The sequence below is a fragment of the Castor canadensis genome, chromosome 13 (assembly GCF_047511655.1).
Source record: "Castor canadensis chromosome 13, mCasCan1.hap1v2, whole genome shotgun sequence".
Taxonomy (NCBI): Eukaryota; Metazoa; Chordata; class Mammalia; order Rodentia; family Castoridae; genus Castor; species Castor canadensis.
This window is the reverse complement of record NC_133398.1, coordinates 66406173-66433661: the sequence shown is the minus strand read 5'-3', so window position 1 is coordinate 66433661 and position 27489 is coordinate 66406173. Positions and strand designations below refer to the sequence as shown.

At 37.2% G+C, this 27489-nt stretch overlaps 1 protein-coding gene across 7 annotated transcripts in view; it reads left to right on the top strand.

The window, feature by feature from the left end:
• Positions 1 to 26201, top strand: part of Rcl1 (RNA terminal phosphate cyclase like 1) — a 109529-nt gene extending 83328 nt beyond the window's left edge. Inside the window, exons 9-11 of one of the 7 annotated variants that reach the window (XR_012440456.1) lie at positions 10590 to 10667; positions 12969 to 15218; positions 18040 to 26201. Coding sequence is in view for 1 of the 7 variants with exons in the window: in XM_074051936.1 (XP_073908037.1) it covers positions 10590 to 10629 (40 nt within the window). In the remaining 6 variants the exon portion in view is untranslated. Of the gene's footprint in view, positions 1 to 10589; positions 10668 to 11038; positions 11096 to 11882; positions 16060 to 18039 lie in introns of those variants that run through there. The other 6 variants (XR_012440459.1, XR_012440458.1, XR_012440457.1 and 3 more) reach the window with 6 other exon arrangements.
• The last annotated feature ends 1288 nt before the right edge of the window (positions 26202 to 27489 follow it).

Below are 27489 nucleotides of genomic sequence, written 5' to 3'. Positions count from 1 at the left end.
CTCTTGATGTATTACTCCTTTTATTAGTATAAGTGGAACAACAATTAGGTTTACCCTGACACCAGTCTTTATTTAGGTGGAAGAGGTTTGGAGCATTACATCCCTCTCTAGGAGCAACCCAGGAGGCTCCAGTCACTCTTAGGTTAAGAAGGCTTGGTCTGGTAGAATGGCTCAAGTGGTAGAGCTCCTGCCTTGCAAGCATGAGGCCCTGAGTTCAAACCCCAATACCAAAATAAATAAATAAATAAATAAGGTTATGAGTCTAGGGTAGGTCTACAGATTTACAATGTACCACGTAAAGATCTAGACTCAAAAATATCTTTTGATATACTATGACCTTGACGGGCTGTTTTGATCCTAATGGACTTTCAAGTGTTTTTCCCTGAGACCTTGAAGAATCCTCCATTTTAGGTTTCCTTTGCATATCCTCATTGCTTATGGCTAACTGCTACCTTAAAGAGGAAGAAGAAAAGGAAGAAGGATACACCACAGGAGCTGTTTGGAATTAGATAATTTTGTTAATATCTTCCTTTTTCATTCTTCCGTGTTGTCACTTCTGTATTACTGCATATGCCTTCTCTACACGCGTTCCCCACACACCCACCTCCTAGAGGGACAGCTCCACCCCACCCCAGGCTCCACTTACATCTCCCATTTCTGTCAATCACAGCTTCTATTCCTGAGTACAAATTATTTCAAGTACCAAGAGGAAAGTAGCCATATTGAGTGAATTCTCATTCTAGATGGATATTTAATAGTTCTTAAATCTTCCTAGAGATAGTTCCATTTTTCTAAATCAGTTTGGCTTAAACAAATTTCTAATTAGTATATTTCACTATAACAAGATAAAGTAAAAAAACATGAAAGATATTTTGAGGCAGGTACTCTCACCAACTTTTAAGTCTTTTATTTATTTATTTATTTATTTATTCAAATTCTCCTCCTAGACTAATGGTCTAGGTTATTTTGGATTTTTATAACTTTGGCTTCTTTAAAGACCACCACTCAGCCTCCATTTCTTTTTCCCCACAACTATTCCTAGAGGCTGGGTTGAGGAGGGGATATTTGAGTGAGTGCAGCCATAGGTGGAAAAGCCTACAGAGTGGACACTTGCTCATTAACTGTGCTGACTTGCTTTGTCCATCCTGACTTTGCCCTAAGTGTATAACTTTAGCCCTCTCTGCCTTTAGGAATACTCAAACCAATGCCAGAATCAAAATGTGATCAGTACTCAAAAGAGCAAGAATCAGGAAAATTGGAGGGATTCCTAACTGGAAAGTCTGGGGATTTCCATGCTGATATTTGTATTCTCTTTAATTCTGTGTTATTCAAATGCATTTACTCCCACAGGGTACTCTGACCAGGGGATTTCTGCTTTTGCAACTGTAGAAAAGAAATAGTATTAGAACAGATTAAACCAACACTTGGTTGGTTTAAACCAAGGTCACAACAACTATTCAAGAAAGCACATCTCCTGATTTCTAATCCTATTTTCTTTTGATAAAAAGTGGATGCTTTGTATCACTTAAAATGTAAGTTTGCCTAAAAAAAAAATCAAATACCTAGGTGTAAACCTAACAAAAGATGTGAATGACCTCTACAAGGAAAACTATATACTTCTGAAGAAAGAGATTGAGGAAGACTATAGAAAGTGGAGGGATCTCCCATGCTCATGGATTGGTAGAATCAACATAGTAAAAATGTCTATACTCCCAAAAGTAATCTACATGTTTAATGCAATTCCCATCAAAATTCCAATGACATTCATTAAAGAGATTGAAAAATCTACCGTTAAATTTATATGGAAACACAAGAGGCCACGAATAGCCAAGGCAATACTCAGTCAAAAGAACAATGCTGAAGGTATCACAATACCTGACTTCAAACTATATTGCAAAGCAGTAACAATAAAAACAGCATGGTACTGGCACAAAAACAGACATGAAGACCAGTGGAACAGAATAAAGGACCCAGACATGAAGCCACACAACTATAACCAACTTGTCTTTGACAAAGGTGCTAAAAATATACGATGGAGAAATAGCAGCCTCTTCAACAAAAACTGCTGGGAAAACTGGTTAGCAGTCTGCAAAAAACTGAAACTAGATCCATGTATATCACCCTATACCAAGATTAACTCAAAATGGATCAAGGATCTTAGTATCAGACCACAAACTCTAAAGTTGATACAGGAAAGAGTAGGAAATACTCTGGAGTTAGTAGGTACAGGTAAGAACTTTCTCAATGGAACCCCAGCAGCACAGCAACTAAGACATAGCATAGATAAATGGGACTTCATAAAACTAAAAAGCTTCTGTTCATCAAAAGAAATGGTCTCTAAACTGAAGAGAATGCCCACAGAGTGGGAGAAAATATTTGCCAGCTACACATCAGACAAAGGACTGATAACCAGAATATACAGGGAACTTAAAAAACTAAATTCTCCCAAAACTAATGAGCCAATAAAGAAATGGGCAAGTGAACTAAACAGAACTTTCTCAAAAGAAGAAATTCAAATGGCCAAAAAACACATGAAAAAAATGCCCACCATCTCTAGCAATAAAGGAAATGCAAATTAAAACCACACTAAGATTCCGCCTCACCCCTGTTAGAACAGCCATCATTAGCAACACCACTAACAACAGGTGTTGGCGAGGATGCGGGGAAAAAGGAACCCTCTTACACTGTTGGTGGGAATGTAAACTAGTACAACCACTCTGGAAAAAAATTTGGAGGCTACTTAAAAAGTTAAACATTGATCTACCACTTGATCCAGCAATACCACTCTTCGGGATAGACCCAAAAGATTGTGACACAGGTTACTCCAGAGGCACCTGCACACCCATGTTTATTGCGGCACTATTCACAATAGCCAAGTTATGGAAACAGCCAAGATGCCCCACTACTGATGAATGGATCAAGAAAATGTGGTATCTATACGCAATGGAATTTTATGCAGCCATGAAGAAGAACAAAATGTTATCATTTGCTGGTAAATGGATGGAATTGGAGAACATCATTCTGAGTGAGGTTAGCCTGGCCCAAAAGACCAAAAATCATATGTTCTCCCTCATATGTGGACATTAGATCAAGGGCAAACAGAACAAGGGGATTGAACTTTGATCACAAGGTAAAAGCAAGAGCCCACAAGAGAGATATGAGGATAGGTAAGACACCTAAAAAATTAGGTAGCATTTGTTGCCCTCAACACAGAGAAACTAAAAGCAGATACCTTAAAAGCAACTGAGGCCAATGGGAGAAGGGGACCAGGAAGTAGAGAAAAGGTTAGATCAAAAGGAATTAACCTAGAAGGTAACACACATGCACAGGAAATCAATGTGAGTCAACTCCCTGTATAGCTATCCTTATCTCAACTAGCAAAAACCCTTGTTCCTTCCTATTATTGCTTATATTCTCTCTTCAACAATGGAGATAAGGGCAAAATAGTTTCTGCTGGGTGTCGAGGGGGGTGGGGGGCAGGGGAGGGGGTGGGGTGAGTGGTAAGGGAGGGGGTGGGGGCGGGGGGGGGGAGAGATGACCGAAGCATTGTATGCACATATGAATAATAATAAAAAAAAATGTAAGTGTGCCCTAATATGCTTAAGGAGGATTACCTCTTTCCTCTTGATACAGGGAAAAAAAAAAAGGCAGACTCCAGTGGCTCAGGCCTGTAATTCAAGCTACTTCTAAGATTGGGAGGAATGCAATTTAAGGCCATACCAGGCAAATAGTTTGAGAGACCTCATCTCCAAAATAACCAGACCAAAATGTACTGGAAGTGTGGCTTCAAGTGGTGGAGTACCTGCTCTGCAAGTGTGAAGCCCTGAGTTCAAACCCCAGTTCCACCATAAAGAATGAAAAAAAAGTTTGTATTTGCAACATTTTTCCATTGGCCATTTCTGAAAGTAGGTTAACTACTGAATAATAGTTATTTTACAAAAGATTTCAAATGCAAGAGTCTACTTTCTGCCATCTTGGAGACTTAGAATGCACACTAACATATTAATGGTTCTGAGAAGTCCCTCCCTCCCCTTCTCCCTCCCCTTCTTCTTGTGAAACACCATTACCAAGTAATACACTTTGGGAAATATTGGGTTAAAGCAAGCAGAATTGAAAATCAACCTCTAGTGAAGCAATAATTTTCTTCTGAGATCAAGAACTTTCTTAGTGTTTTGTCTGTGTTCCCTGTTGTGATAGGGCGATATTATCAAATGTTAATATTGAGGTATGTTTACTCTATGTGTATCTTTGGGAAGACTTAGGTGTTTGGAGGTTTCTGGAGCCACACCTCCAGTCCATTTTTGCTGTGGTTATTTTGGAGATGGAATCTCTCAAACTATTTGCCTAGGCTGGCCTTGGATGTCAGTCCTCCCAATCTCAGCCTCCCAGGTTGCTAGGATTATAGGCATCAGCACTAGTTCTCAGAGTTATGGCTGGGAGCCATAAGGTGACAACCTTTTACTATATAAAAGATGCTTTTGTAGAAAGGGGACAGGTATAAAGATCTTAGTTATACACAAGGGAAACCAGCAAGTGGGATATGTTTCTTGTTGCTTTTGTAGCAAATTCTGAAATTCAATAGTTGGAGTCCTCCAACTTTGTTTTTCCTTTCAAGATATTCTTGGCCTTTCTAGAAATTTTTCATTTGCATGAAATTTAAAAATTAGACTATCAATTTCTGCAAAAATAAGCCTGCCACAATTTTCGCTCTAATTTCATTGAGTCTACTGACCAATGTGAATAGGATCGGCATATTAGCAATATTGAGTCTTCCATGAACATGGTAAACATTTCCATGTATTTGCTATTTTAAAAATTTCTTGGTTTTATAGTTCAAATGTAGAAGTATTACATTTTCATTAATTTTATCCCCAATTTTTGATATGTAATGCTATAACATACTCCCTTCCCTATTTCCTGGAATTTCCATTTGATTTATCTGTTTTTTTTCCCATAGTACTTATTCCTCCTAATATACCGTATGTTATAGCTTATTGCTTATATATAATCAAAATACTTTTATTATTATGTTTAATGTTTACAGTTATCTCTGTCCACAAAAATCTAATCTCCATGAGAACAAAGTTATTTATTTTGTTCATAGATGAATCCCAACCTTTTTCTGCAGTATTAAAGTTTGAACTCAGGGCCTTGTGCTTGCTAGGTAGGCATTCTACCACTTGAGCCACTATATTAGCCCTACCCCAAGCTTCTGAGACAGTATCTGACAAATAGTAGACACTCAACAAATATTAAATTCAATTAATTAATGAATATAGTAAAAGAAGCAAAAAGGTAGTTGAAGTGAGAGTTGAATGAGATCATCTAAAGTAAGTACCACAATGACGCCTGATGTCTTTTCTGTTTCCAACCACGTAGGAGTTAAAGCCTCTATTTCCTTCTTTTTTACTGTTTAATCTATCTTAGACTTTTCTTCCTATCATGCCACTGTAACAATTCTTAGCAAGATCACCAGTGATTTGCCTTTCACTAAACCCTTACGTTTACTCACAGGAGCATTTAACACAGTTGACTATGCCCTCTTGGAAATCCTTCCTTCCATTTGTGTCTGGAATATTCTGCGGATTATTTTTATACCTTTTGACACATTTATTCAACTCCTTTTTCTGGCCTCACTTTGTCTTTCTAAGACCACTTTTGAGAGTTTCTATTTTATGACCTGTGCTGTGGCCTGAATTATGCCCCATCCCCTAAATTAATATGTTGAAATCCTAAATTCCAGAATTTTGGAATGTGACTATATTTGAGGCAAGGGTATTAAAAAAGTTAATTCAATTAAAATGAGGTCACTGGTGGTGGCCCTAATCTAAAATGCCTGATGTCCTTATAAGATGAAAAAGTGACACAGATGGCTAGAGAGGGAAGAGCATGTGAGAAGATGGCCATCTACAAGCCAACAAGAGAGTCCTCAAAAGAGACAAACCCTGTTGACATCTTGGTCTTCACCTTCCAGCCTCCAGAATTACAAGAAAATAAATTACTATTGTTTAAGCAACCCAGTCTATTTATGTTTATTATGGCAGGTCTAGCAAACTAGTATATTCTCCTCACTTATTCTTGAGTGATTTTTACCTATTACAATGCATTTATCTACAATCTATATGATGATTCTTCAGTCTTTCACTTCTAGTTCAAATTTCTCTCCTGAGTTTCAAATCCATGTATCCAGGTATCCAGTTGACATCTTTGCTTGGGGTAGACTCTAAGCAGCCCAATTGAGTCTAGAAGTATTTAACAAAGACTTCATCTACTATCCATTGTAGAAAAAAGCAGTTTAGACTCTGAGTTCAGCCAAATGAATTACCTAATAAAACAACACACAAACAGAAAAATCAACACTCTTCAGGAGGATATAACAATACCCACTACAATGTATTTTATTCAGTGTCCACACAGAATCTGCGATGGTTCATCTTTTTTATTTTTTGAGGTACTAGGGATCAAACTCAGGGCCTTGTGCTTGCTAGGGCAAGTGCTTTACCACTTGAGCCACACCCCCAGTCCTTATGCGTTTTTTTTTTTTTTTTCCAGGGCCTACACCTTGAACTGCTCTACCAGCCATTTTTTGTGATGGGTTTTTTCAAGATAGGGGCTCAAGAACTATTTCCCCAGGCTGGCTTCGAACCGTGATCCTCCTTGTCTCTGTTGCCTGAGTAGCTAGGATTACAGGCGTGAGCCACTTATGTCTGGCCTTATGTAGGGGAGTGATTTTTCTGGGGAAGAGCTGGAGTAATGGAACATTTTAGGGCAATAGGGGCTTGGGTACACAAGTGTATTACAGTCCTGTGCTACATAATGGGATTTTAGTCAAGGATGGACTGCCTATGTGTTTGTGATCCCATAAGAGTATAATGGAGCTGAAGCATTCCTATGGTCTAGTGAACACATAGCTGAAGAAGAGACATGAGAGAAGGAAGTTGCCAGAGAAGAACACCTCTAGAAAATTCACAATGAAGGGTTGAGACTTTGCAGACCTCAAGAAGTCTTTTTAAAAAGTTTGAAAGCAGGGACTCCGACCCTGAAAGAAGAAGGCTCATGGAGCGTTGTCTGCTCGCAGGCAAACATATAAGATGAATGAAACAAACCACGAGGGTATCCAGAGGAGCCTCGGGCCAGTCCTCAGGAGGCATTCCAGAAGGCTTTTTGTCACAGTGACAGCTGCATGTGGGTTGTTGCCCCTGAAGACCTTTTAGTAGGGTAGGATGTGGAGGTGAAAGACAGTGATTTTGATGATCTGACTCTGCGTAGGCTTAGACTCACGGGTGTGTTTGTCTAATAGGTTTTTTATTTGTTTTTGTTTTTTATGGTTACTGGGGTTTGAACTCAGGGCCTTGTAATTGCTAGGTAAGCACCCTGCCACTTGAGCCATGTTTCCAGCCGTTTTGTTTGTTTGTTTCACTTTTTAGGTTATTTTTTAGATAAGATCTTGCTTTTTGTCCAGGCTGGCCTGGGACCGAGAGTCTCCTTCCTATGCCTCCCAAGAAGCTGGGATTCAGACATGAACCACCACACCCAGCTTATTTGTTGAGATGAGTTCTGGTTAACATTTTGCCTGGACTGGTCTCAAATCATTTTTTTTTCATTTTTCTTTTATTATTCATATGTGCATACAAGGCTTGGTTCATTTCTCCCCCCTGCCCCCACCCCCTCCCTTACCACCCACTCCACCCCCTCCCCCCCCCCAATACCCAGCAGAAACTATTTTGCCCTTATTTCTAATTTTGTTGTAGAGAGAGTATAAGCAATAATAGGAAGGAACAAGGGGTTTTGCTGGTTGAGATAAGGATAGCTATACAGGGCATTGACTCACATTGATTTCCTGTGCGTGGGTGTTACCTTCTAGGTTAATTCTTTTTGATCTAACCTTTTCTCTAGTTCCTGGTCCCCTTTTCCTATTGGCCTCAGTTGCTTTAAGGTATCTGCTTTAGTTTCTCTGCGTTAAGGGCAACAAATGCTAGCTACTTTTTTAGGTGTCTTACCTATCCTCACCCCTCCCTTGTGTGCTCTCGCTTTTATCATGTGCTCAAAGTCCAATCCCCTTGTTGTGTTTGCCCTTGATCTAATGTCCACATATGAGGGAGAACATACGATTTTTGGTTTTTTGAGCCAGGCTAACCTCACTCAGAATGATGTTCTTCAGTTCCATCCATTTACCTCTCAAATCTGCTCTTCCCAAGTAACTGGGATTACAGATGTGAGCCACTGTGCTGATTTCTTAGTTTTTAATAAAAAAGTTTAAAGCATGAAAACTGAAAGTTTTAAAAGTACAAAATAAGCTGTACCATATAGCTTAAGTGTGTAGTAGGCTGTACCGTCTGTGTTTGTGTAAGCATGCTCTAAGATGTTCACACAATGACAAAGTTGTCTAACAACATGTTGCTTAGAGAGTATCCTTGTTAAGTGATGTGTTTAAATTTTATATTTAACTTAAATTAGCTAATCTTTGATAAATTTTGATGATCCTGAGTAGGTCTAGTCTAATGATGAGTGTGTTTGTGTCTTAGTTTTTTATTTTGTTTTGTTTTTTCCAGTACTAGGGATCGGAACCTATGGGCCTCTGCATAGTAGGCAGTCGTTCTATCACTAAGCTATACCCCCAGCAGTCCTGTGACTTAGTTTTTTAACAGAAGTGTTTAAAAAGTAAAAAAAAAAAAGAAAAGTAATAAAAGTTTTTAAATAGAACAGAGCTTATAGAATAAAGATACAAAAAATATTTTGCAGCTGTATATTTGTGTTTTAAGCTAATTGTTACTACAACAGCAAAAGATTTTTAAAAATTAATGCAGTAATAAAGTAAAAAAGCTACAGTAAACTAAGCTTAATGTATTGTTGAAGAAAGGAAAAAAATTAATAAATTTAATGTAGCCTAAGTATACAGTTTATAAAATTGATGGTAGTGGACCATAATGCCCTTGGCCTTCAAGTCTACTCTCTCGCTCACTCAGAGCAACTTCCAGTCCTGCAGTCTCCATTCGTGGTATGTGTCCTATTCATTGTCTTTTTATACAGTAGTTTTACTGTATCTTTTCCATGTCCAGCTATGTGTAGATACACTCTAACCATCGTAGTACAGTTGCCTGCCTTGCTACACAGGCTTGCGGCTTTGGAGAGGTAGGCTACACATACAACCTAGGTGTGTAGAAGGTCATGATATTCTACAATGACAAAATCACCTAATGGCATATTTTTCAGAACATGTCCCCCTCATTAAGCAATGCATGGCTGTATTTGCCAAAACTCATAGAATTGCACCCAAAGTATTTGCGTGCAAATTTTACCTCAAAAGGGGAGACATAAACGAATACTTATTATCCAGGCACACCAGGTGTGCTTGCTGAATTGGTTAGGAGGGTGAAATGTGGTAATGATTCCTGCAACTAAGGAATAACCAATAAATAAGATGGATGGATATTTGCCGTGATAAGGAAAATAAAATAAAACATCAATTATAGGATTTAGATGTTGGGTGTACAAATGTAAACTACACAGTTCTTTTACCTTTTTTGTATGCTTGAACATTTTCCATAATAAAATGTTGGTAAAATCACAGACCCACAGGTGAATTTATCACTTCTTTTAAGCCTACTCTTACTCTTGCTGCTTGTCTCATTAGTTGGCACGGCCTTTTACCCACACACCTGGTGCTTGTTCTTTACTCCTCTCTTTTTCTCATTCTTCACACTCACAATATCAGCAGATATTGAAGATTACATTTCCCATACACATTTTTCCAGGCAGTGCACTTTTTCCTCCACCATAATTACCAGTCTAGCTCAAGCCAGCATCATCTGTCACATTCGCTGCTGCATGAGCCTCCTCATGTGGCTTCTTGGACCCTTGAATTTTTAAAAGAAGAATCTTTTAAAAATTATTTTGAAAGTATATTCTCGCCCCTGTTTAAAATTCTTCTAAGATATCCTATTGCTGTCAGGATGAAGCTGCAAATCCTTATGTGGCTTAAGATGCACTTGCCTATCCCTCAGCTTCATTTCATCTGATTTTCAACTTCATTACCTCAGTTCCAGCTCTGTTGGACGAATTTCAGTCCCACCACATCTGGGATGCCTGCTGTTTCCTCTGCTTTGAATATTCTTCCCCCTCAGTTTCTTCTTTCCAGTAAACACCTCCTCATTTTCCATGTCTCAATTTAAATGTTCCTTTCTGGGAGGCCTTCCATGTGCCTCCCAGAACAGGTCAGAATCCTCCTCCTATGACATGAAACACACTTGCAGCACTTATTACACCACTGTCACATCACCACATTCCCAGAACTGAGCACAGTAGGCTGACACGTGATAAATGCTCAAGAGGTGGGAGAGGGTTGTTGTTACACAGCCAGGGCTAACTGGCTTAGATGATAAGTTTGGGTGAAAGAGAACATATTTTCATACATTTGGGGGTGGAAGCACCAGCACATTTAGGATTACAAACATCAGATGCTGGAATCAAACTAGTAAACAATGATGTTCCTGTGGATGGATTTCTAGTAGTGGTGTAGACTGAAGTCAGTGTGATTAGGACCTTCAACCCACTTCTTTTCAATTGTTTTGGCTCTTTCTTTCTTATAGGTTTTGTGTTCCCTCAGGTTGGTTTCCCTCATGGTTTTAAGATGGGTGGCGGCAGCAGCTGTGGCTTCTTTGCACCAGGTAAGAACCACTGACTTACTGATTTCTCTCAGGTCCAAGAAAGAACTTTTCTGGAAGCCGTCAGCAACCATTCTCTTCTGTCTGTGGGCTTAAGTTAAATTATATGTTTATTTCTAAGCCAATCACAGGTTGGCTTATTTAATCAGTCCACATTGGGGATCAACTTCCTTCCATCAAAATGCTACAGGAGGAAAGGGTAGATAACCTGAATAAAGTCAAGATCTGTTATGAAGGATGAAATGGAAAATGGATTCTGTGGAGACTTCCAATGATATCCACCTCTTTATGTTATTCTCCCACAGTAGCTTCTGGGAAACTGCCTTACTTTTTTCTTATGTTAACTGAGGTTATGTTTGACTCTGCATTGACAGTTGAAAACTTGGAGAGAAATATGTGGACCGTTTGTAGAAAAAGGACAGAACTCTCTGGTAAATATTTTTAGACAAGCTTTATTCCTGCCTCCTTTTTATACTCCTACTCTTATTTTTCTTTAGTCTCATTTTTCTTATCCATTTCTAATTTACCTATTTTATATATTTAATTAAACTACATTAATTTAAAAAATAAATGTAAGTGCACAGGAAATTAATGTGAGTCAATTCCCTGTATAACTATCCTTATCTCAACCAGCAAAAACCCTTGTTCCTTCCTATTATTGCTTAAACTCTCTCTACAACAAAATTAGAAATAAGGGCAAAATAGTTTCTGCTGGGTATTGAGGGGGGGGAGAGGGAGGGAGCAGAGTGGGTGGTAAGGGAGGGGGTGGGGGCAGGGGGGAGAAATGACCCAAGCCTTGTATGCACATGTGAATAATGAAAAAATAAAAATAAAAATAAAGTAAATGTAAGGAAATAAAATGCAAATGTTTTGCTTGAGGCATGCTCCCTCCCCTGCCTGTTGTGTGACTTTGTTAACTATCTGGAAGTATGGATTGCTTACAGCTCCCTTCTGTTAGCAACAGGTAGAAGTTATGATTAATTTGTCCTCATTTCTCTCATTTTATTTCCAAAGAACAACCTTTTTGGAATATTCTTTCCCTAGTATTTTGAAAAGACACAATTTTTATTTGTATGACAGAAACCAAGGTGAACATAGACACTCCAATAATTTCATAGCCTTTTCAGAAAAAAAACACTCATATAGAAATTATTTTTGAAAAGTTAAAATTAAACTGATCTCATTATTATTTTTTGCTTATTTTTTTTTCTTTGACAGTACTACTGGGGTTTGAACTTGGGGTCTTGAGCTTCACTGCCACATCAGCCACACCTTCAGCCTGAACTGATCTCATTATGAAATAACTGCTCTGTCCTTACTCTTTGGGGCACTGTGCATTTTACATGGTTTTGTGGATTAAAGTACCCTATCCATTTGGTAGAGAAAAAAAGTTAGATCCCTTCCTTATTCCATATATCTAAATAAATTATAAGTAAATAAAAGATTGAAATGTAAAACACAAGGCATTAAAAAGAAGTATGAGTGATTCCTAGGAAGAGATTCACTTCATGGTATGGTACCAAATAAAAATAGAAACCATATAAGCAAACATTGATTACAAATAGTAGGTAACATCTACTGAGAGATTATTATGTAGCCACAAGTTCACCCACTGCTTGCCATAGAAGAATAAGGGAAAGCAGACAGCATCCAGTTCTCCGTGACTGCCCTGCAACCTTACCTTCCTTCATCCATCTTTTTATGTCCCTCTCATTTAAACTGTTGCTGTTCATTTGCCTCCCACCCCGAACTACCTCAGCTAATGCAGGTGCCTCCACAGTTCTGTCAAAGAATCTAGCTTACTGTTTGAGAACATAAGGGCACAGATTTCACACCCAAAAGAGGAAAGTATCTAATAAAAAAATGAACAGTAGCTCTCAGCCACTTGGCAATTGGCTATAACCTCGTTCCTTCCCACCCTTTTCCCAGCAAGCAAATACTTTTAACATTCACAGCTTAAGTAGAGTTGAGAATATAGAGAATGAAGTTTGGATAATTGTATATTTAAGGCAACTTTTAGTTTTAAATTTACAGGAAGAAAATATTTGTAAATGCCGTATGGCTATTTCCAAAGAGTTTATAGAACATTGAATTCAGTGATGTAATACTGGAAGCTGTTCATGCCTCTGCAATCTTCCATTCATAGTAATTCTCCATTTGTTTTGGCTTATTACTCCTGAATATGTGGAAGAAAAAGAATCTTCTCTATTTTTAAAAAAAAACAGTGATAAATGCAAATTTTTGTCACTGAGAAGACTTGGCATAATAAAGAGTGGGAATTTCTCAATCTGCTACATTCCACAGGGTTCGTGAATAATCAGGAGTTATGGGTGGCTCCACAATGTGAAGAAAACTTTGGAATTACTGACCACAAAAAGGAAAATTTCAAAATTTCCAGTATTTGTTACTTTAGATTGCTTTCCATGTCTGGGAAATCCAGTCTTACCAGCACTAAGGACTATTTCCAAGGAAAAAAGTGGGAAAAAAAAAGATTAACTTGAGAAGACAGCATCTCTTCATCCTTCCAATAGCCACATAAGGAAGAAGCAATTTCCTTATTAGGCTTTGCGAAACACACATTGTCCTGTGTTTCTCCACACCCCGTCTGGAACTCTCCTGGGAGCTAGACTGAGAACCTACCACCTCACAGTAGTTTGATCTTGTGGGACCTCCAGGAAGGGTTGCAGAACTTAGGAATCAGTGGATCCTGTGGGTGTTTTAGACCAAGTTCTAATTGTGGAAAAGTATGTAAGTATTAAAGTTATGAGCTATTCATTTTCTTATCCTTTGCACATTTCTCTATGGTGATTTTGTAATATAACACGATTTTTAAAAATTGTTGTGCTGGGTGGGGGGTATATTGTGGCATTTACAAAAGTTCTTACAATATATCAAATATATCATACTTGAATTCTTAATGACTACACTGTACATTGCTTAGAAAAAATAGTCCACTTATATAGGACTTTATTTTTACTAGTGTCGGAATTAAGACCCATTACTTAATAGAACTGAATACATAAAGAAAAAGTGTACAATTTACAGCATTAATTAGCAGCATAGGTGTACTGTAATGCTTATTTGTAAAAACCTTTATTTGAATAATTGTTTGAAAAGGCCATTTACTTAAGACTAGATTCACTTTACTAGAATAATCTGGGAAACTGAGATAAGATATGTCAATTTCCATACCCTAAAAATCACATGCCATCTATGAATGATTGCATATTTTAAATAGCTTAACTCTTAAGTGAAGTGTCATTATAGATTATTAAATCATTAGCCATTTCCAAAGTTTCCCTGAGTGACTGACTTCCAGACTTTTGAAGAGGAAGCTGATGGGTTTATTTAATTAATTTAAAATAACGTTTATTCTGTTTCTTAATTTAAAAGTAATATATGTTCAGTGAAGAGTATTAGAAAGAGACACTGAAAAATACAGGGAAACAAAATAGGGGTTACCTTTAATCCTTAGGGCTAACTCATTAACATTTTGCTATTTAACAGTTGTTTTCCAGTCAGTTTTTCCTCTTTTTTAATTTTTTTTAAATTACAAAAGAAATACATGCTTATCATGAAAAACTGTGACTACATAGAGCAAAATGTGATGGTCACCCTGGTATGTGCTAAATTGTATCCCCCTAAAAACTTGTATGTGAAAGCCTAACCCCCTGGTACTTCAGAATGTGATTAAATTAAAATGAGGCTCTTAGGATGAGCCCAATCTAATCTGAAGGTATCCTTGAAAGAAAAGGAGATTTGGATCCACAAAGAGACACCAGGCTTGTGCACTCAGAGAGGAAAAAGCATGCAAGTACACAATGGGAACAGCAACCTGCCATCCAAAGAGAAGTAAACAAAAGCTACCAACCCCTAGATCCTGTACTTCCAGCCTCCAGACCGAGGAAATAAATTTCTGTAGGTAAGCTACCCAGTCTGTCGTATTGGGCTATGGCAGCCCTAGCAAGCCATACCCATTGCCCCTTATCTCTCTGTTCTCCCAGGGGTAACAATGACCAACACTGTCCTTAGATTTATTTCCTATGCTGTTTTGCACACACAGTCATATGTAGAAAGTTTCCTTGTTTACCCAGCTGGGATCATACTGTAAACATTGTTATATGATTTGCTCTTTTCATTTAGCTGTGTATCATAGAATTCCACATCAATACCCATAGAAAACTACCTATTTTATTCTTACTGAAGACTACTAAGTTTTCCATTGTATGAATGTACAATGATTTATTTTAAACATTTTATTCTTGATAAGTATTTAGAATGTTTTTTAAACTATTGGTAATGTTATAAATATCTTAGCACATATGCTAACATGTTTATAAGAGTGGAATTGCTGGATCAAAAAGCACCTGCCTTTAAAATTTGAGCTCACATGGGCCTGGCTCCCATGCTTCCAGGCTCCTGTGCTCAGTCTTCCTGGTCTGCCAACTCTGAACAGACACCAGCTGGCACCTCTCTCTCCTGCATACTGTCCTGTGAGAAGGATGACCCACACCTACAATTCTAGCACTTGGGAGGCTGAGGCAGTAGTATTCGGTGAGTTGGAGTCCAGCCTGGGTTGCATGGCAAGATCCTATCTCATCAAAAGTAAAAAAATTGAAAATTTTTGTCAAATCGCCTTCCATAAAGGGTTGAACAATTTCTAATATATATAAGACTCTCTTTTTTTCCCTTCTGACATTCAGGACTTTTTTTCTTTTCCTGCTTCTAGGTGTGTATATATAAAGATACATGGTGGTCTTTGTTTCATTTTGTGTTGTTTTTTTTTTCTCTACCACTAAAGTAGATTTTTAAAAAAATATTAGGATTGTACTGTAACTATTTAATTTTTTTTTTTTTAGTCACAAACATGAACTTTTCCCCCATGAAAAGAAAATTTAGTCCTAATTTTCACTTTTTCTCGTAGAATCAGTCTTGTTTTGGGGAGCTCTTACCTCTTTATACACTGTTATTGTCACCTCTGGGTATTGCAGTTTGTGAATTTGGACCAACCTAAACACAGCTCTGAATTTGCACAGAAGCAAATTCAGAAGGTTCTTTCTCTGGAAATCAGTGATCAAATGGTTTGAAACAGACTAAGTTGTCCTTCTGAATGTTAACTTCCAATTTTCTTTTGGAACCAGCTGAAAGTATTAAAATAGTATTCTAACTCAATATGCTCACTAAATACTTGCTAAATTGCTTTGGAGTGTGTCTGAACAAAGCCAGAATTAGTGGATTTTTCTTCTGAATGGATCTGAGGGTCTTGGGGGTGGTTTTTATGAAGTGAGAACCGATGACTGTTTGACTGGATTACTGACTCCTTTTTATCATTTCATTTGAATCATATTCTGTATAATTACAAGATAATGAAAATAAAGTAACAAATTTGCTGTTCCTCACTTACTATGTGTGAAAACTTTAATCTGAATTCAATTCATCAGATTATTTATTGATCTCTTACCATGTGTAAGACGCTGTCTAATATGTTGGGAACAGTAAGAAGAGGGCAACATGGTGGCTGCTTTCAAACTGCTTTAGTTTAGTGTTTACAAAACCTGACACTACAATCAATCAGGAATTAGTTTAAAAAATAGATTTCAATAGAGACACCCATGTTTACTTCATCATTATTTACTACAGCCAAGCTATGGAATCAGCCTAGGTGCCCAACAACCGATTACTGGATAAAGAAAATGTACATGTACACGATGGAGTATTATTATTCAACAGTAAAGAAGAAAGAAATTGTATCATTTGCAGGAAAATGGATGGAAATGGAGATTATCATGTTGAGGGAGATAAGCCAAACTCACCAAGACAAATGTTGCATGTGTTTGCTTATATATGGAGCCTAGTCGTAAAAAATAATAATATGACATGGTTGTAAAGGTGAGATTGTAAAAGTGAGGAGGGGGAGAAGTACAGAGTGGTAGGAGTGAATGTAATTGAAGTACATTATATATGTGTGTGTGTGTCTAATTTCATATATACTTATGAAAAAGCATAAGGCAACCCACTAAAAACTTTTTAAAAGGGGAGAAGGATAAAGGGGATTAAGAAAAAGTAATAGATGAGGTTATGATTAAAGCACATTATATGCATGTATGTAAATATCACAGTGTAACCCCTTTGTACAATGAATTTACACTAGTTAAAAAGTTAGACTTCGTATGACCATATTGTAACCTATTTGGCAGTGTCTACTAAGGCTAACATGTGCCTGTTCTTTGACCCAGCAAATTTATTCCTAGATTTGCCCCAACCAAGAGGCACACATAAGCCAGGTGCCAGTGGCTTAGGCCTATAATCCTAGCTACTTGAAAGGCAGAAATCAGGAGGATCAAGGTTTGAGGCCATCCCAGGCAAATAGTTCTCAAGACCCTATCTCCAAAATACCCAACACAAAAAAGGGCTGAAGGAGTGGCTCAAGTGGTAGAGTGCCTAGTAAGTGTCTAGCAAGTGAAAGGCCCTGAGTTCAAGCCTCAGGACTACCAAAAATTTTTAAAAAGAGACATATACATTTGCACCAAAAACATGTAGGAATCTTCATTGTAACACTACTATTTGTAACATCCATAATTGGAAAACCTAAATGTTCATCATAGTTACAGTGATGAGAATGAACAAACCACAAACACAGTGACAACATAAATTTCACAATGTTGAGCAAAAAAAGCCAAACAGACAGATGCATATTGTAAAATTCAGTTAATATGAAGTTCTGGGTGGCAAAACCCCCGAACCAGTCTATGCTATTAGTAGTCAAGATATTGGCTAACCTTGGGCAAAGAGGCAGAGTCTGGAAAAAGAACAGAAAAGGGATTCTGGGGTGCTATGTTATATCTTGATTTTATCAGTTTTCTGAGTATAGTCATTTGTGTAAATTCTTTAAACTGTTATGCTTACTATTTTACATTTTTCATATGTATGCTATTCATCATTAAAATTAACAGGAAGAATATGCAGATTTTTAAGTCCTATCCCAGACCTACCAAATTAGATTATCTACCTGATGTAAGCATTTAGTTAAGGGCCCAGGAATCTGCATTTAACAAGCTTGCCAAGGATTCTGGTGCATTTGGATACAAGGTTTTGGTAACTGCTACTTTAGGGAAGACAGCATTTTGTCTTTCCTTCCCAAGACCTCATCTCTTTTCTTTCTACCAGGGAAAAGGTACAAAGGGGGTCTTTGTAGAAATCATTAATGGTTCATTGTAAGAGTATTTCGAGAAAGCCCATTGACAGCCTACCCCACTGATTTCCACGATCTCTGCACTGTGGCACCTGCTCAGAGCCACATGAAGAGAGGGATGAGTGGAGAGGTGAATGTGTCTGTTTACTTAGGAGACTAAACTGTTACTATGTTTTAAAACAGATTTTTCATGTTGGAGCAAACAAGACTGCAGCTGTGAAGCAAATAGAATCAGAGGACTACGCCAAATATTTCATGAGGATTTTGCCTAAGTACTGACAAATTATGACGTGCAGAGTTAATATCATAAGATTATGTGTTACGTTGGTTTCTCATTCATGGAGTCAGGCTGAGCAAAGAAAGAAATAGACGTTACTTCTGTGACTATGTTAAAAAAGAGAGAATATGATAACACCCAAAAATCAGAGGAAAAATGTTCTGAGAGATTATAGTAAGAAGCAAGAGTGCATTATAGAAAAACTCAACTTTGGTTGTCGAGACAAATTTAATGACAAAAAATTAAGAAGATAAGTACTGTTCTCCCAATTTAGGCAGTTTTAGACAAAGGCAACAAATGGTCTGGCTAAGAATTAAAATAAGCCCAGTGTGTGGAAATGTCCTTTTCAGAAGTCACTGATGGCTTGAGGTCAGTGGTGTGATTACAGTGCTCCATTCTTTTCTTCCCCAAATCACTTATCACTGCATCTGGTAATAGTGCTAACCTTCTTTCCACATGGCATTGCCCTGTGCCCTGGAGCTAGATTCTGCAGCAGGGACATCCCCCTCTCACACGATGACAATGCTGCATTGGGGTCCTTACAAATGTTATTTCAGAGAGTCCTTACCTCATCTTGGGAAATAGGTTTCATTTCCCCATCTCAGGCAAGATGGTAAGGTTGAGACCCTTTAAGAACAGAACTTGGCTAACTTAGCAATATCCAACCCCCAAAACAAAGCCCACGGGGAGAATAGTGAGTCTCAGGTGCCTGATGTTCATGACTCAGCTCTTCTTACTAGTTGAGAATCATGGGACATTTCCTTTTTAAAAAGAATTATTTATTTATTCATTTTATTATTGTTGTTCTGGGGGTACATTGTGACATCTATGGAAGTTCTTCCAATATATCATAGTTGAATCGGTTTTCTGTGTGTATAATGGACATCATGATAGCACCTACCTCAAAGCATTGTTTGATCATATGAGACAAAGCATGTAAGTCACCTAGCACATGTGTGGCTCATTAAACCTGCTCAGAAAATGTTATCTCTGATGCTCCTCTGGCTTTCCAGGACTTCATCCCTTTGGGAATTGAATTATGTTTAAATTGCTACACTCGGTCCCTAAGATCACTTAGGAAGATCATTTCCAGTCTATTGTTGCTTTCTTTCTGACTCTGGGCACATAATATACTGAAATAAAATATTCTAATCTCTGTATTAGAAAATAAAACTGCATGTATGACATTAATTTTTGAAGACTTAATAAGAATTTTCTCTCGTGCTGATCCTTTTAAATAGCTTTGTCATATACTTCCCCCTTGATTGGGTTACTGACAGGTGAAAATATCAGTTGGATTCCAGGAGGCGTTTTATATTGTCAGTGTGCTTACTGTCTTAGTGGTCCATTATTTAACACTTACCTGAGAGTGATATTCCCAGTGTTGGCTGGTATAACAGAACATCTTAGCTGAATTGGAGTTGGGGCTCAGGTGATTCTATGAGATGGTCAGGCACTGATTGGCAAGGCAGACAAGAAACTACCTAGAACAGGAGACTTGGATCCTGACAATCCCTGTGGTTAGACAGTACCCGTCTCTTTTTCAAGGTCATTTTTGGCTAAATAAATGTCCATTGCTGAGAGAATGGTGTGACCTTTGGATGTACTGTTACTGCTGAAACTGCTTAATAAAGTAGCAAATGAAAGAGCAGTTTGTACTAACCACTTCACATATCAAGACTCAAACTACTTTTCTTCCCAAGTAAGTTCATTAGCATATGTCCGTGATTTTTTTTGGCAGGGGAGAGTGTTTGTAGGCACCTTTGCAGACTCCAGGAAATAGCTTTGAAGGAGACATGCTGAAAGACTTCCTGTGGTCAAGCAGATTGGGAGGCTTTGGAGCTGGTGAAATCTAGATATTAATATCTTTTATCTTTATTCTAAAGGCAAATGAAAACTGAGGTATTTTGGATTGCTTTTTTTTTTTTTTGAAGTCTCAACATCAGAGGATTTATAAAAAATGTGGTTTTCTTTATAAATAAAATAGTAGGTTAAACACTTAAGATCAGTCATTATTTCCTGCATTTAAAAAATAGTACCAAAAAATCTGAAACAAAAGCTAGTACATAGTAGGTGCTCCAAGAAATAATTATAGAAAACTTTGTTGCTGAATTGATTCTCTTGAGCATAGAATCTTAGAGTGCTTATTAATGGACTGTGGTTTCTTCTTGTAAAGCATCAAATTCTCTGCTATGACTCACACTAACAGGAAGAATGATGAAATTTCTTTAGTGGTATCTGGAATGTGTTCTCTTTATTACTTAAAGTGCAGGAGATTCACTAACACTGAAATTAGATATGGCCAAGGCTGAACAACAGCAGACTGAAGTAAAGCACCATAGTGAAACTTGCCCTCTTTGAATTTTTTTAAATCAGATGAATGATTATAAATATAGTAATAACAATATAAGGTGAATATGATTCTTAAAAATGTCTGTGCTTGCTTTGAAGACACATTCCAAATGAATTATAATTCTTTTCCACTGGAAATAAATTGTCTACAGTTAGGCATTTCTATTTTTTATGCAGCACAGATATAAAATGTCTAGAAAATTCACTGATGAGGTAAAAGTCCTTCCTCCTCCTCCTCCACAGTACCTCCATGAGTTTGGGGGTTTTATATGCACTTATTGTATGAAAAATAAGAACTTCTGTTATTTTCTGAGAATTTGGAAACATGTTGACATTGAAGTGAGCAAGAAAGGGAAGGACATCATCAGATTTTCAGTTCTCTTGAGAAGCCCGTGAGTAATCTGGGTGTGTTAGTTTCACTGGAGTTTTGGTCTCAGAACATTTTCTCTGAACATTTTCCTTTTTGAGATTTTTGTTCCAAGCATAAGGTTATTGCTTAGATAAATTTTCTGGAATAAATTATAAAATTAAATATATAAAGTAAAAACTATCATGTCAATGTCCTTGATTTTAATTTGATGGCTAAATTGGATATTAAGATTTAAATTACAGGACTAGGGATGTAGATCAATGGAAGAGCACTTGCTTAGCATGCATGAAGCCCTGGGTTTGGTCCCCAGAACCAGGCAAACAAAGAAGGGGGAGCACGAGGAGGGAGAGGAAGGAGAAATAGGCTTTCCTAGTCCCTTCCTTGTTTATTAAACATAGTTTCCTGATCTGATGAGTGTCATTTGCAGAGAACCTCCTTTCAACTGGGCGTTGTACCAATGTCATCTCATTTAACACATACAACCTTCTGTGGGAGCTGCTATTATGGTCCACATTTTCCTCGTGAGAACACTGAGGCCTAGAGCTTGCAGACATGGAAGCTGATTTCAACCTAGCTCTATTTCATTCCCACACCACAGACAACATGACTGAGTTAGACACAGCACCCAAGGCCTCCTCAGTCATGCTGGCCCCAGGCCAGTCCCTAGCTTAATGAAAGAGAAGGAAGAACTTTCTAGTTTTAGGAGAGACAGGAGAAAGGAGGAGAGGAAAACAGAAGAGAAGAAAAGCCAAGTTGAAACGAGGTCAAGGAAAGAGAAAAGGATATTTGGAAACATTTATAGAAGATGGGAAAGGAAAAAATAAATTCAAATCCTACAAAGAATCAGAAATAATTCAGAGTTCAGCTGTTCATATGGATGATATTTTCTTGTATTTTCGCTGACAGTTCCTTCAATAGTTAATACTCTGCTCTAGAATTTTTAGCACATTGAAATGCAAGGTATTCAAACAAGGAGGTTTTACCTATGAAAAAGAGTGAGTAAGAGAGACTCATTATTGTCTCCACCAGCCTTTTCTTACCCTCTTTAATTTATTCTCCTTTTCCTTCTTTCTGTCCCATGTTCTCTTTGCTGTATTAAAATGAATATTCCTGTGTGCTTTTGGCACCCAAGATAACTGTGGAGAGGAAGATACTTATTGTGTAGAGGAAATATGATACATGCACAAATAAATTTGATACCAAGAATATGCTACAAAATGAATACTGTTAGGGACTCTATGAAAAGGGAAAATAGTCAAATAAACTAATTCCACTGAGGTCATGATAAATTAATATGCCATGTGGGAGAGATTTTTGTGGTGATGTTGAGGGAAGAAAGATTTTAATGCCTTCATTTCAAATATTAATTTTTAAAAGCATATAAATATTTTGACCTATCCTGAATCTAAGAATTGATGCTGTTTTATGTTCTGATTGGTTATTATTTGTATAGGAAAACCTGATTTCTGTAGTGTCTGTCTTGAATATTGCTATGTTAGTCAGTTTTGTATCACTATAACAATACCTGAGCTAATCAACTTATAAAGGGAAAAGGTTTATTTTGGCTCACAGTTGTAGAGGTTTTGGTCCAAGATCATTTGGGCCTGTGGCTGGAATGTGTGTTGGAATAATATAGCTCACCTCATAACTTGGAAGAGAGAAAAGGGAGGAAGAAAGGGGGGAGGAAGGGATAGGTTTCAACTGTTCCCTTCAAAGGTATGGCCCCAGTCATTTAATTTCCTCTCATTAGTCCCCACCCCCTAAATGTTTCACCATCTACCTACCAATAGCACCACACAGGGGCCAAGCCCATACTTCTGTGGGAAAAAAATTATCAACTAAAGTTTAGTGCTTATGTGCAGTTTCTTTTCTTTAAATTTCACAGATCCACTCATTTCTAAAGTTACTTGGATAAGTACTTTTTTCACACACCCACTTTGGTGAAGTTCTTTCATATATTTGGTTAGAGTGTTTTGTCACTTTTTCCATTCTGGGATTCTCTTGACCTCCTTAATGATTTTTATAATTTACATAATTGTTAATCACCTTTCTGTCACTGTGACAAAATGTCTGAGATAACTTATTAGGAGGAAAGGCTTATTTTGGCTTGGAGTTTTTGAGTTTTCAGTCCATGGTAGGTGACTCACTGCTTGTAGGCCTATGGCAAGGCAGTGCCTTGTGGTGGGAGTCTGTGGTCAAGGAGCTACTCACTTCATGGGGGGTAGGAAGCAGAGAGGAAAAGGAGAAGCCAGGTCCTATACCCCCTTCAAGGGCATGCTTCCATGACCTCACTTTCTTCCACTAGGCCCCACCACCTGAATGTTCTACTACTTCTAATATCACCGTGGACTGGGGACCAATCCTTCCACACATGGGCTTTTGTGCTGTATAGTTCAATGACTTTTAATAAACTTACTATGTCATGTAGCCACAATCATAGTACCATGCAGAATAATTTCAGTGCCCAAATAAAATCTCCAGTGCTTCACCTAGACTAACTTCCTTCCTCTCACCTTGAACTACTGTGAACTAATGTTCTTTTTCTGTTTTTTCTATAGTGTTACCTTTCCCAGAATGCCATGAAACTGGCATCATACCGTATATAGCATCGCAGACTGGCTTCTTTCACTTCACAATATGCATTTCAGATTCATCTCTGTCTCTTAGTGATTTGATAGCTCATTTCCTTTTATTGTGATTTTGAGTTTTACACTTAGGTCTACAATCCATTTTGAGTTTATTTTTGTACCTGGTATAAGACCCATATCTAAATCCTTCCTCTCCTTCTTGCATATGGAAGTCAAACTGTTAAAGAGACTGTCTTTTCTTCATTGAATTGCCTTCACTCCAGTTGACTATACCTGTGTAAGTCTGTCTCTGTGCTAACTGCTTGGTTCCTTTGATATAGGTGTCCCTTCTTTCACTAATGCATCCTGTCTTGATTTCTGTAACTTTATAGAAAGTCCTGAGATTGGGTAGTATCAGTTCTCCAACCTTTTCTTATATTCTATTATGTTGTTGTTTTGAGTCTTTTGCCTAACTCAAAGTCAGTAAGTTTGTATATACAGAATGGTTTTCTAGAATTTTGATTGGGATTGCATTGAAACTTTACATCAAATTGGGAAAAAACTGATATCTTGACAATATCTAGCCTTCCAATCTCTGAACAATATATTCACTTACTTTTCATCAGTTTTGTAATTTTGCATATAGATCATGTACATATTTTATTAGATTTGCGTCTAAGAGTCTCATTTTCCAAGGAGGTGCTATTTGAAGTGGGGTTGAGTTTTATATTTCAAATTTCCATTGCTTATTGTTGGCATATAGGCAAACAGCTAAGACTTTTATGTTAACCTTGAACCCCGTGACCTTTCTGTCTCATTCCATTACCTAGGATTTCTATACTATGTTGAATAGTACTGGTGAGAAAGAACATCCTTGCCTTGTTCCCAGACTTTGAGTAAAAAGAATCTAATTTTTCATTAAGTATTGCTATAGTTTAGATGTTGAATGCCCCCCTTCCTACCCACCACAAAGTTCCATGTGTGGATAACTTGGTCCTCAGGGTGGCCCTGGGAAATGATGGAACTTTTAGAAGTGGAACTTTTTAGGAAGTAGGGCCTAGTGAGATGTCTTTCGTTCTTTGAGGGCATGTCTTTGAAAGCTGGTGTGGGACGCTAGACCCTTCCTGTTCCTCTCTTTTGCTTTCTGACTGATGAGGTGAGCAGGTTTGCCTCACCATTGGCTTCCACCATGATGTGGTGGCTCACCATAGATCCAACACAATCAATTTGCCTGATGATGGACTAGAACCTCTAAAACTGTAAGCTATGATTAACTCTTTCTCTTTATAAACTAACTATATGTAATATTTTATTGTAGTGATAGAAAGTTGACTAACACAAACATGATGTTGGATATAGAGATTTTTGTAGCTGTTGTTTATCAAGTTATAGAAATTCCCCTCATTCCTCTTAATTTGCTCAACATTTTTTTTTTTTGCGTTACTGGGTCTTGAACTCAGAGCCTTCACCTTGAGCCACTCCACTAGCCCTATTCGAACTGCAATCCTCCTGAGTAGCTAGGGTTACAGGTGTGAGCCACTGGTACCTGGGTAACTTGCTCAACATTTTTTATCATGAATAGTTACTGGATTTTGTCAAATATTTTTCCTACATCAATGGATATGATCATGTGATTTTTTCCTCTTCAGCTTATTAATGTAGTAGATTATATTCATTGAATTTTGTAGATTTAAAAATATATATTCACTGAGGCAAAATTTACAAAAGAGTGAACTGTGCAGATGTTAAATTTTCACTTAAATGTGTCTTAGAAATGGATCACTATGTAACATTCTATTACTCAAAAAATTCCTTTGTATTCTCTTTTGATTAATCTCCATCTCCCATAAACTTCTACCACTTAAAGTTCATATAAATGGGATAGTACAGTGTTTGGGCAGCATCCCATTGTGTAAATAAACTAGACTTTGTTTATTCTCCTTTTAATTACGTTATTTCTAGTTTTCAACTATTTTTTAGTTATTAAAGCTGCTAATATCATTGTTTTATCCTGTTTGGTAGACATATGCTTTCATTTCTCTTGGGTAAATAGCAAGAAGTGGAATTTGGTTGGCATGTATTTAGTTTTAAGAGAATTTTTTTTTTCATTTAAATGCCTAGATTGAATTTTTAGCTATATCTCTTTGTATCAATTTTAAATGTTTATTCTAGGCATTAAAATATACATCTTTACTTTATCACCGTCTGTTTAGAGGTACTATGGTACCACTTCACTGAAGAAGTAAGAATTTGCCAATAGTAATTCCCCAAATCTTTAAGCCATTATTACCCTTTATTTTATACCTACTTATATAATAAATGCTACATAATGTTGTTTCCATTTTAAATTGCCTGTTATCTTTCATAGAACTTAAGAAAAGAAAAATCATCTTTTATACTTACCCACACAGTTATTATTTCAGGTAAGGTTCATTGATTCACCTGTCCATCTGATACCATTTTCTTTCAACTTGAAGAGCTTCTTTGAACATTGTTTTTGTAGTGCCAGCCTTATAGAAATGAATATTTTTGGCTATTGGAAAATGTTTTTTAGCCCTCATTTTTTTAAGGATATTTCACTGGATATCAGATATTGAGTTGACAGCACTTAAATGATGTTATCACCACTTTATACCCTCAATTGTTGCTGCTTAGAAGTCAGCCAGCATTTATTATCATCGTTCTTCTCTATATGATATATCTTATTTTCCCTGTCCTTAAGACTTTTCTCTTTGTTTTTTTTTTTAGTGTTTGGTTTCAATGTGCTTAGCATTTTTTTGATATTTATCCTACCTAAGTTTATCATTCTTCTTAATTTTATGAGTTGATATTTTTCACCAAATTAAGACAATTGATAGCCATTATTATTTCAAATATTTTTCTAACTCATTTTCTTTAAAACTTTTCTGTGACTTAGTTTCATGTATATTATTCTGCTACATTTTGTCCCACATGTAGCTAGACTTTTTTCGGCCTTTTTTTCTGTCATAATGGGCAGTTTCTACTGATGTATCTTTAAGATTCATCTGCACTGTAGCATGTGTCAGTATCTTACTCTTTTTTACAGCTGAATAATTCCATAGTGTCTACATACATATGTATGTATATTCATGTATACCACATTTTGTTATCAATTCATCATTTGATAGGCATTTGGGTTTTTTTCCCTTTTTTTGGCTCTTATGAATCATGCTGCTATGAACTTTTGTGAATAAGCATTTTTATGGGTCTATATTTTATTTCTTCTGGTTATATATCTGTAGCAATCAGACTTCTCCAAAAAATGTACAGGATATATACATACAGAGAGATTTATTTTAGAAAATTGGCTCACATGATTGTGGAGACTTGATAAGTCTGAAATTTGTGGGTTAGCAGACTGGAGAATTACAGTTTGAGTGTAAAGACAGTCTTCTGGCAGGATTCCTTTTCACTCAGGGGAGAGGTCAGTCTTTGTTCTATTTGGGCCTTCAACTGATTGGATGAGGCCCATCCACATTGCTCAAAGTCCACTAAATTAAATGTTAATCTCATCCCCAAAACACTTTCACAGAAACATTCAGAATACAGAATAATGTTTGACCAAATATCAGGGCACTGTGACCCAGCTGAGTTGACACATAAGGTTAACCATCACAATACATGACAGTGGAATTTCTATCATTTGGTAATTCTGTTTAATGTTTTAAGGAATTACCAGACTATTTTCCAAGGTGACTGAACTATTCTACATTCCCACCTATAATATCTATGGGTCCTAAATTCTTCGCAGCTTCACCAATACTTATTATCCATCTCTTTCATTATAGCCTTCTTAATGTCTATGAAATGGTCATACTTTTTTTTTAGTGGTACTGGGGGGTTGAACTCAGGGCCTTATACTTGCTAGGCACATGCTCTTCCACTTGAGCCACTCCACCACTTTTTTGTGTTCGTTATTTAAGATAGACTCTCACTTTGTACTAGACTCTCACTTTGTACCCTGGTCAGCCTGAACTATGACCCTGCTATCTGTGCTTCTCCCTGTAACTGAGAAAACAGGCGTGCAACCCTGCAACCAGGCATTG